Source organism: Gracilinanus agilis, chromosome 6 (assembly GCF_016433145.1).
Source record: "Gracilinanus agilis isolate LMUSP501 chromosome 6, AgileGrace, whole genome shotgun sequence".
In the NCBI taxonomy this organism is placed as follows: domain Eukaryota; kingdom Metazoa; phylum Chordata; class Mammalia; order Didelphimorphia; family Didelphidae; genus Gracilinanus; species Gracilinanus agilis.
In genome coordinates this window covers 145174396-145184723 of record NC_058135.1, presented here as the reverse complement: position 1 = coordinate 145184723, position 10328 = coordinate 145174396, and the positions used below count along the sequence as shown (strand labels likewise).

Sequence of the window (10328 nt, the reverse complement as noted above, 5' to 3'; positions counted from 1 at the left end):
CCAAAGGTGTGAACTGAGGTGCTAAGCACCCATTGGTGTGAACCCAGGTGTCAAGGCCCTCTTGGTGTGAACACAGGTGTCAAGGCCCTCTTGGTGTGAACTCAGGGGTGGAGACCAAGGGGATATAAAAAGGAATGCAGGCCAAGGAACTACTCACCTGAGAGCTGCTCACTTGGGAGTTCAGCCCAGGAGCTGGAACCTCTGAAGAGGAGAGTCTTGCTAAGACAGGAAGAAATCAAGTCCTAGCAATATGGATGACAGAGAGATGGCTGAGAAGCTCAGGTTGGAACTGACCTGTTCCATTTGCTTGGATCTCTTCACCCAAGCAGTGACCCTTGACTGTGGGCACAACTTCTGCAGAGAGTGTGTCCTTCAGAGCTGGCAGCAAACCCATGTCCCATGGACCTGCCTGCTGTGCAGGGCAAGCAGTAGGCCCAGAGGCTTAAAGCCCACCCAGCTCCTGGAGGACCTAGTCAGCTTCAGCAGGCAGCTAAGACCTCCGGGGCCAGGTGACATGGGCAGCCAGGCCACCTGTGGCCGACACCTAGCCATTTGCAAGCTCTTCTGTGAAGATGACCATAGCCCACTCTGTGCCTCCTGCTTACTCTCCCCGGAACATGAAGCTCATCAGGTGTATCCCCTAGAAGAGTCTGCTGAGAACTGCAAGGGGCAGTTGCAGGAAGCCCTTGGCCATGCTTGGGCCAAGGAGAGAGAGGCCCACATGTTGCTAGAGCAGGAGAGAGGGAGGCTGCTGAGGTGCCGAATGGAGACTTGCACACTGAAGCGGGTCCTCCTGCCAGAATACATCAAGACCAATCCTGTCTGGACAGAGAAGAAACAACAGGGTGTCCTGGACAAGGAAAACAGAAGGAATGTGAAGAGACTAAGGGCCAGCGAAGACAGAATCTCCCGCTACATCCAAGACCTCAGGAAGATGACCGAGGAGTTGGAGAAGACTTTGGAGCAGCCACTCGTGGAGATGCTCCTGGGAGGGAGGAGCACTATGGAAAGGAGTCGGGAGCTGCTGCTTCGGTGTCCAGAGCCTGCTGCCCTAGACTGGACTGTGTGTGGAACCACTGGAATGAGGGAACTACTACTGGCCTTCCAAAGCCACATCAGTCTGGATCCAGGAACAGCCCATTCTAATCTCATCCTCTCTGAAGACCTGAAGAGTGTGAGGCTTCCCAGAAACTGGCAGGACCTACTGGCCAACCTGCAAGGAGGGGTGGGGCATCCTCTTTCTGTGCTGGGTGCTCAGAGCTTCACTTCAGGGAGTCATTATTGGGAGGTGGAGGTAGGAAGTGAGACAGAGTGGGAAGTGGGCATCTGTAAAGGGCCAGGAAATGACCAGGGCAATGTTCACGGGGACGTGTTCTCCATCACATGCCTCCACATGGGAGATCAATTCAAACTGTGGATCTCTCACACCATGGAAAACCCTGAGGAAACAGGGCCCCTGCACAGCCTGGGCATTTTCCTCCATTATGAAGGAGGGCACGTGTCATTTTATAATGTGACACAGGGCTGCCTGATCTACGCCTTTCCCCCTGTCACCTTCCAAGGTCCTCTCAGGCCTTTCTTCTCTCCTGGCCTTGTACAGGAAGAGAACCAGCCAAGCACTCTCACCATTTGTCCACTGAGCCCCCAGTACCGAGGGAGCTCATGATCTTCCACCTTGCCTAGGCTTTGGGGCTCCATTCAGGGAGAAGATCCATCATGTGGAGAATCCATGAGTGAGAAGCTCAGGGACCAGCAAGTAACACCCAAACACTAGCAATAGGAAGGGAATGGATGGAGAGCTACCAACAGAAAAAGAAAAAAAAAAGAGGTCTGGAGAGCAATTTGGGAATGGACCCAAAGTGCTCGGAAATTGTGCTTGCTAGCTGATTCAGCCACACCATGCCTAGGTCCCAACACTCAAGGGATCACAAGAAGTAGTGGGAGGATAGGGACCTATTTCATTTTTATTTTTTAGAATATTTTTCAACAGTTACATGATTCATATTCTTTCCCTTCTCCCCAACCCTCAACCCACCCACACCCCTTCCCATAGCCAATTCTCAATTCCACTGGGTTTTACATGTATCATTGATCAAGACCTATATCTATATTATTGATAGTTGCACTAGGATAATTGTTTAGAGTCTATATCCCCAATAATATCCCCATCAACCCATGTGTTCAAGCAGTTGTTTTTCTTCTGTGTTTCTACTCCCACAGATCTTCCTCTGAATGTGGGTAGCGTTCTTTTCCTTAAGTCCCTCAGAACTGTTCTGGATCATTGCATTGTTGCTAGTAGAGAAGTCCATTACATTCTATTAAACCACAGTGTATCTGTCTCTGTGTACAATATTCTCCTGGTTCTGCTCCTTTCATTCTGCATTGTGTAAATGGAATTAACTGTAGCCAATTCATAGTCAAAACTACCCATCCTAGGCATAGAAATGATGTAATCCTCACCTCCTTTAATGGGGAGGGGAGATGAGTTACCCACAAGTGACAATAAGTAACAAATCAAGAACAAGGGACTGCCTTTTGGGCAGTTCACAATCAGTGTAGAGACTGCCATTTGTCCACTTGACTTAGAGGTGGACCCACGGGAAATGATGAAAAACACTATCTCTTTAAGTATGTTGATTACTTCTTGTGGAGGCAGTTCCTGCCTTGAACTTGATGCTGAAGGATCTCCTGAGACCACAGACCGCTTGCACTCTGTATTGTCACGTGGGTAAGTTAGGCTGACTTCCTTGGCCTACCTAGGCTGCTTCCAAACTCTGCCTTAAGTAGGCAATAGCCTATCTGATTGCTAGGCCTTGTGGCTTGCAGCCTAATTTATTTAGCCTTTTAACCTTCTCTCTCGTCCAGGCCTCTGCAGGCCTGGACTAGCCTCTCCCTTTCTCTTTATTTCCATACCTTTACCTTCCTAATTCTAAATAAACTGCCTTAACCAGATGCTGACGTGGGTCTGATTTAATTACGGAATCAACCTAAACTGTTGATTCCTGGTGACCACACTTTAAATATATATCTATAAAATACATAAAATCTCCTTCTTACAGCATCAATTTCTGGAGGTCCTTCCAGTTCACATGGAATTGCTCCATTTCTTTATTCCTTCACAATAATTTTCCATCACCAACATATACCACAATTTATTCATCCATTCCCCAATCAAATGGACATCCTCTCATTTTCTAATTTTTTTGCCAACACAAATAGTGTAGTTATAAATATTTTTGTACAAGGCTTTTCCCCTATGATCTCTTTTCTTTTTGTACATGTATCTTTCTGGGGTACAAACCCAGTAGTGGTATAGCTGGATCAAAAGGCAGGCAGTTTTTTAAAGCCCTTTGGGCATAGTTCCAAAATGCCTAACTCCACTAGCAAAACATAAGTGTCCCAATTTTGCCACATCCCCTCCAACATTCATTACTCTCCCCTGCTATCATTTTAGCCAATCTGCTAGGTGTGAGGTGGTACCTCAGAGTTGTTCTAATTTGCATTACTCTAATTATAAGAGATTTAAAACTCTTTTTCATGAGCTTATTGATAGTTTTGATTTCTTTATCTGAAAACTGCCTATTCATATCTGTGGGAAGCCAATAAGAGAACAGATAAAAATCTGAGACCTCTCTTTTGACACCTTTTATGATCCATATCTTTTCTTATTAGAAAAACATTATAGACTTATTGAAAAGCTTTGAGTCCTTAATCAGACCAGCAGCTACTGAGTTAACAATTTCTCTCCTTGATAATTAAGAAGCTTGAACCCTAACAAGCATTACTTAGATAAGACTGCATTACTTAGATAAGACTGGAGCCTGACAATTTAGTCCGGACTTTATTTGACCAGATGCAAAACCTGTAATTTAGGAAGACAGGACTCAATTAGTGAACATCTTCATAAAAAATATTTCTGCTCCCAGAATTATCCCCTACTAATTGGTGGTTGGAATTTGGCCCTTGTCCTTGTACCTATATCTTTACTTTTTAGATTTTAATGGGTTGTGTATGATTTGTAATCCCTTCACAGCTGTGACTCCTTCTTTGTGTTCTTTGTTTGAAATCAGTATATAATAAACTCCAAAGCCCACAGAGTTTAGAGCAACATGGGCTAAGCACTAGTCTGGTTGTTCTCATTTTCTTTTTCCTGTCTTAACAATCCAATGCCACAAAACGTCACTCGGAACCCCTACCATATAGGGAGCTGGCTCTCTATAATATCCTTTCCCCATTTATCAATTAGAGAAAAGCTTGATTTTTTGTACAATTGATTTAGTTCCTTACAAATATGAGACATTAGACCTTTCTCAGAGGCTTTTTTTATAAAGATGTTTTCCCAATTTGTTACTTCCCTTCTAATTTTGGTTGCACTGGTTTCATTTGTACAAAACCTTTTTAAAATTAATGTATCAAAATTATTCATTTTACATTTTGTTATATTCTCTATTTTTTGCTTGGTCTTAAATTATTTCCTTTCTCATAAATCTGAGAGGTATACTATTCTATGTTCACATAATTTACTTATAGTTTCCTTTATATTTAAATCTTTTACTCATTCTGAATTTGTCTTCGTATAGTGTGTGAGACTTTTTTGGCCTACTGCCCCCTTTCCAGAAAAAATATTACTTAGGTCCTTGTAAATTAATTTTTTAAAAAATTTTAATAGCAATAAATACACCTGTGGCCATCACCACCCCCCTGGATCATTGCAGCACCCACCAGGGGGTGGTAGGGCCCACTTTGGGAATCACTGATCTAGATCTAGTCTCTCCCATACTGTTTTTTAAATTTTCCCAGCAGTTTTTGTCAAACAGTGGGTTCTTGTCCAGAAAGCTGGGATCTTTGGCTTTATCATATACTATCTTGCTGAGGGCATTTACCCCAAGTCTATTCCACTGATCCTCCTTTCTTTCTTTTAGCCAGTACCATATTGTTTTGATGACCACTGCTTTATAGTACAGTTTAAGATATGGTACTGCTAGGCCACCTTCCTTCATATTTTTTTTCATTATTTCCCTTGATATTCTTAATCTTTTGTTCTTCCAAATGAACTTTGTTATAGTTTTTTTTTCTAATTCAGTAAAAATGTTTCTTGGTTTCTTGATAGATATGGCACTAAATAAGAAATTTTGGGTAAGATGGTCATTTTTATTATGTTAGCTCGTCCTATGCAGGAGCAATGAATGTTTTTCTAATTGTTTAGATCTGGTTTTAATTGTGTGGAAAGTGTTTTGTACTTGTGTTCATATATTTCCTGTGTTTGTCTTGGCAGATAGATTTCTAAGTATTTTATATTGTCTAGGGTGATTTTAAATGGAAATTCTCTTTCTAACTCTTGCTGCTGAGATGTGTTAGAAATACATATAGAAATAATGATGACTTGTGTAGGTTTATTTTGTATCCTGCAACTTTGTTAAAGTTGATTATTTCCACTAGTTTTATAGTTGATTCTCTAGCATTTTTTAAGTAGACCATCATATCATCTGCAGAGAGTGATAGCTTAGTCTCCTCATTGCCCATTTTAATACCTTCAATTTCTTCTTCTCTTATTGCTACTGCTAGTGTTTGTTGTACAATATTAAATGATAGAGGTAATAATGGGTATCCTTGTTTCACTCCTGGTCTTATTGGGAAGACTTCTAGTTTATTCCCATTGCATATGATGCTTGTTGATGGTTTTAGATGTATACTGTTTATTATTTTTCAGAAAGGCCCTTCTATTTCTATACATTCTAGTGTTTTCAATAGGAATGGGTGCTATATTTTGTCAAAGGCTTTTTCAGCATCTATTGAGATAATCATGTCATTTTTGTTGGTTTACTTGTTGATGTGGTCAATTATATGAATGGTTTTCCTAATATTGAACCATCCTTGCATTCCTGATATAAATCCCACCTGATTATAATGAATAACTCTCGTGAACACATGCTGGAGTCTTTTTGCTAGTTTTCTATTTAAAATGTTTGCATCTATGTTCATGAATGAGATTGGTCTCTACTTTTCTTTCTCTGTTTTTGATCTACCTGGCTTTGGGATCAGTAGCATATTTGTGTCACAAAAGGAATTTGGTAGAACTCCTTCTTTGCTTATTATTTCAAATAGTTTGTATAGTATTGGGATTAGTTATTATTTGAATGTTAGAATTCACTTGTGAATCAATTTGGTCCTTGGGATTTTTCTTAGAAAGTTTTTTGATGACTTGCCTAATTTTTTTTCTGATATGGAGATATTTAAGTATTCTATTTCTTTTACTGTTAATCTAAGCAATTTATATTTTTAAATATTCATCCATATCACCTAGATTGCTATATTTATTGCCATGTAATTGGGCATAATAGTTTTTAATGATTGACTTAATTTCCTCTTATTTAGATATGAGGTTGCCCTTTTTATCTTTGCTACTGTTCATTTTATTTTCTTCTTTCCTTTTTTAAAATTAGATTGACCAGTACATTGTCAATTTTATTTGTGTTTTCAAAGTACCAGCTTCTAGTCTTATTTAAATTCAATAGTTCTTTTACTTTTGATTTTATTAATTTCTCATTTAATCTTTATGATCTCTAACTTAGTTTTCATCTGGGGATTTTTAATTTTTTCATTTTCTAGTTTTTTTTTTGATTTGCATGTCTAATTCATTGATCTTTGCCCTCCCTAATTTGTTAATATATGTACTGCTTTGACTGCATCCCACAGATTTTGGTAGGATGTCTCATCTTTATCATTCACTTCAAAGAAATTATTGTTTCTATGATTTGTTCTTTAACTAACTGATTTTGGAGAATTATATTATTTAACTTCCAATTAATTTTTTATTTGCCTATCCATGTGCCCTTACTAATTTTTATTTTTACTGCATTATGATCTGAAAAGGTTACATTTATTATTTCTGCACTTTTGCATTTGTTTGCCATATTTCTATGCCCTAGTACATAGTCAATCTTTATGAATGTACCCTATGTTGCTGAACAGATGGTGTATTCCTTTTTTCCCTATTTATTTTTCTCCATGTATCTATTTGATTTCTGAACCTCAATTTCCAATTGTGAAAATTTGTCTTTTAAACTGTTATTTTCTTTTTGAACTACTTCCCACTTTTCTTGCCAACTCTCTTTAACCTTTCTCATAATCTCAGATTGGAACTCTTCAAGAGCTTGTGATCAACTTCCATTTTTTTGTGGGGGAGGAGGTTTGGATGTGTTTACTTGTTTGTCCTCCTCTACAGTCTGGATTTTTTTCTCTCTAAAAATTATCCAGGGTCATTGCCTTTTTCTTGTTTCTTTTGGTGGTTGGTATTTCTTGGGCATTACTAGCCATCATTCTGCTGGTTTTTCCTTCCCTCAGAAGTCTGAGTGAAGAGGGCAAGCTCTCTGTATGGAACTATGTAGCAGTTTTTGCCTGAGGCTAATTTTCTAGTCCACATTGCTTCTACAGTGTGTTGCCCTTCTCCTCTCTCCTATAGAAAATATAGGTAATGGAGGGCACCAGGGATATTAAAATATAATCTAAATGATTGTGGATTTATACACTGGGTTGTAGGACACTGCTAACTGACAAAATGGCTGTTGATCAACCATCACCCTGGGCCAGAATCTAGAAATAAGCAGGCAAGGTAAAAAGGGGTTTAACAGCATTAATTATGCTGAACTAAAAGGTGGGAAAGGGATTTCTATACTTAAAATCTAAAGGGCTAAATCACAGGGCAGGGGAGGACTTATTTCTACACTAATCTAAGTGATCTAACAGGCAGGGCCCAAGGAGTAATGCAGTCTCTGGGAGCTCATTCAAGCCTGGTACCAGCCAGCCTAGAACAGCACAGCTATGGATCAGAGGGGTGGCTTTGATGGTTCTCACAATTTTCCAAAGAGGGTCACAGGATGCCAAAATCCTAGGTGGTCCAAGATACCAAGTAGAGTGAGTGAACTTGAGGTGCTGTCCACCAGGTCTCAAACTCCTCCTCTTCTTGGTTCTGCTCTGTAGGTCTTCTCCTCTTGCTGTATAGGGAGCCAGCCTCCTATATGATAAAAATGGGGGTTCTGAGTGGCGTTTATGGCATTGGATTGATAAGACAAGAAAAAGAAAAATGAGAACAGCCAGACTAGTGTTTAGCCCATGCTGTCTTAAATTCTGTGGGCTTGGGAGTGTATTACATACTGATTTCAAACAAAGAACACAAAGAAAGAGTCACAGCTATGAAGGGGTAACAGATCATACATAACCCATTAAAGTCTAAAGAGTAAAGGTATAAGTACCAAGACAATGGCCAAATTCCAGCCATCAATTAGTAGGGATAATTCTGGGAGAGGAAATATTTTTATGGAGATGCTCACGTATTGAGTTCTGTCTTCCAGGATTATAGGCACCTGGACAAATGAAGTTAAGACTAAAAGCGCCATACTTATCTAAGTATGCAGTCTTATCTTAAGTAATGTTTGTTAGGGTTCAGGCTTCTTAATTATCAAGGAGAGGAATCATTAACTCAGTAGATGCTGGTCTGCCACTTCAAAGTTTTCCAATAGGAGTTCTAAGAAAGGTGGGGATCAAAACTGAGTCAAAAGAAGAGCCTCAGATTTTTATCTTAGATGGCCCATTCTGTCTGCATTCCTGACATGCAGTGCAGAAAAATCATACACACAGTTTTACTTGCCGATGATTTTGTAATGGGATCCAGATAAAATATCTGTTACAGACTCTATATCTCTAAATGATTCCTAATAGCCTCTTGGAGGGATCAAGTTGATTTTGGATTAACCTACCTGCTGGTACCAGAGCTTTTCGGGGCTCAGGTGACCAGAACCAAACACAAAGACTGCCTCAGTCTGGATTGGTCATGTATGGAATCCAGATAACAGGCCCTAAATTTGATCCTATTTCTCCAAAGGCTTTAATACATCGAACGGCTTCCCACATTGCTGGAAATCCACCTCCACTCAGGATCCCAAGGAAATCAGGAAGCAGGGTCTGAGATCTCCCTGGACTGGCAACAGTTTGCCCACCACTAATGGAGTCTCTCTCTCCCAGGGCACAAGCCACCTACTTCCTCCTTCTTCATTCCATTATAGAATGCACCAGCTCTAGCCTGCTAGATGAACCTTAATCCTTAATTAATTACTACCTAATCTTCTTCACAACATTCCGCATCCAAGTTTTGCAGTCTTTAGCCTCCTTGAGTCTCAAGTCTAACTCCTCTCAGGGGTGTTGTTAATCAGCTACCAAGAACTTAGAGACTGCCCCACATTGCTCTAATTCTGTCATGCTGGCTCTGACTCTGGCACCTTAGTTGGCATGGGGTAGGTTTGATCAGCTCAAGTTTTGGTGGAAGCTATTTCAACCCCTTATAGCATGGAAATGCACAAATTCCACATACCTTCAATGCTGGACCCTATTGTGGAGTCCCTTGATTCATTTGAACTTGATGTTTTTGTTCTTTTGAAGTATCATATATAGATCAGTGGTGAGGCAAGTAAGAGTTCTGCTACTACTCTGTAGCCATCTTAACACAGAACTCTGTGTGTGAATTTTGAATATAGACACAAGGACATAAAGCTTTACTGCTGTCAAAAAATGTTCCCATAAACAAATATTAATAATTCAACTTTATAAAAATTATAAATATACCTTTAAAATTTTTTTGGACAATACCACCATTTGGATTTTTAAAGTAAATATCTCATTGATAGCAAAAAATAATTAATTGAAAACTCAATAATCAAATTCTAAAGAATAAGTAGGTTAAAGAACAAATCATAGAAGAAGGAATCAATAATTTTATTAAGAAGAATGACAACAATAAAATAACATAACAAAATTTAAGGACTACAGCTAAAGCAGGGCTTATGAGAAACTTTATATTTCTAATCACATTTGATTCTAATCAAATTCTAATTGATTCTAATCAAAAGAGAAAGAATAGGTTAATGAATTGGTCATGTAATTAAAAAAAACATAAAAATATAAGTTAAAAATCTCCAATTAAACACCAAATAGGAAATACTGAAAATCTAAGGCCAGATTAATAAAATTGAAAGTGAGAAAACAAACCAATAATAAAACTGTAAGCTGGACTGATGGGAGGAAAAAAAAAGTAAAATAAACTATTAGTTAATTTAATTATATATTATATAACTTATATATACAAAACATATAAAAGGAAAAAAGAGAACCGAATTTCCATTATCAAAAATGAAAAGAGCAATTTTATTTCTAATGAAGAGGAAATTAAAGTAAATATTAGGAGCTTTTTACCCAATTATATGCCAACAAATCTGACAATCTAAGGGAAATGGATGAATATTTACAAAAATATAGAGAAAATAGAGTACTTCAAC

At 38.9% G+C, this 10328-nt stretch overlaps 1 protein-coding gene across 1 annotated transcript; it reads left to right on the top strand.

Annotated features, from left to right (window-relative positions):
• Positions 1-250: 250 nt before the first annotated feature.
• On the top strand, positions 251-1666 carry LOC123252374 (probable E3 ubiquitin-protein ligase TRIML1). Its single transcript, XM_044681713.1, has one exon. It carries the CDS (start codon positions 251-253, stop codon positions 1664-1666), a length of 1416 nt encoding a protein of 471 aa, XP_044537648.1.
• The last annotated feature ends 8662 nt before the right edge of the window (positions 1667-10328 follow it).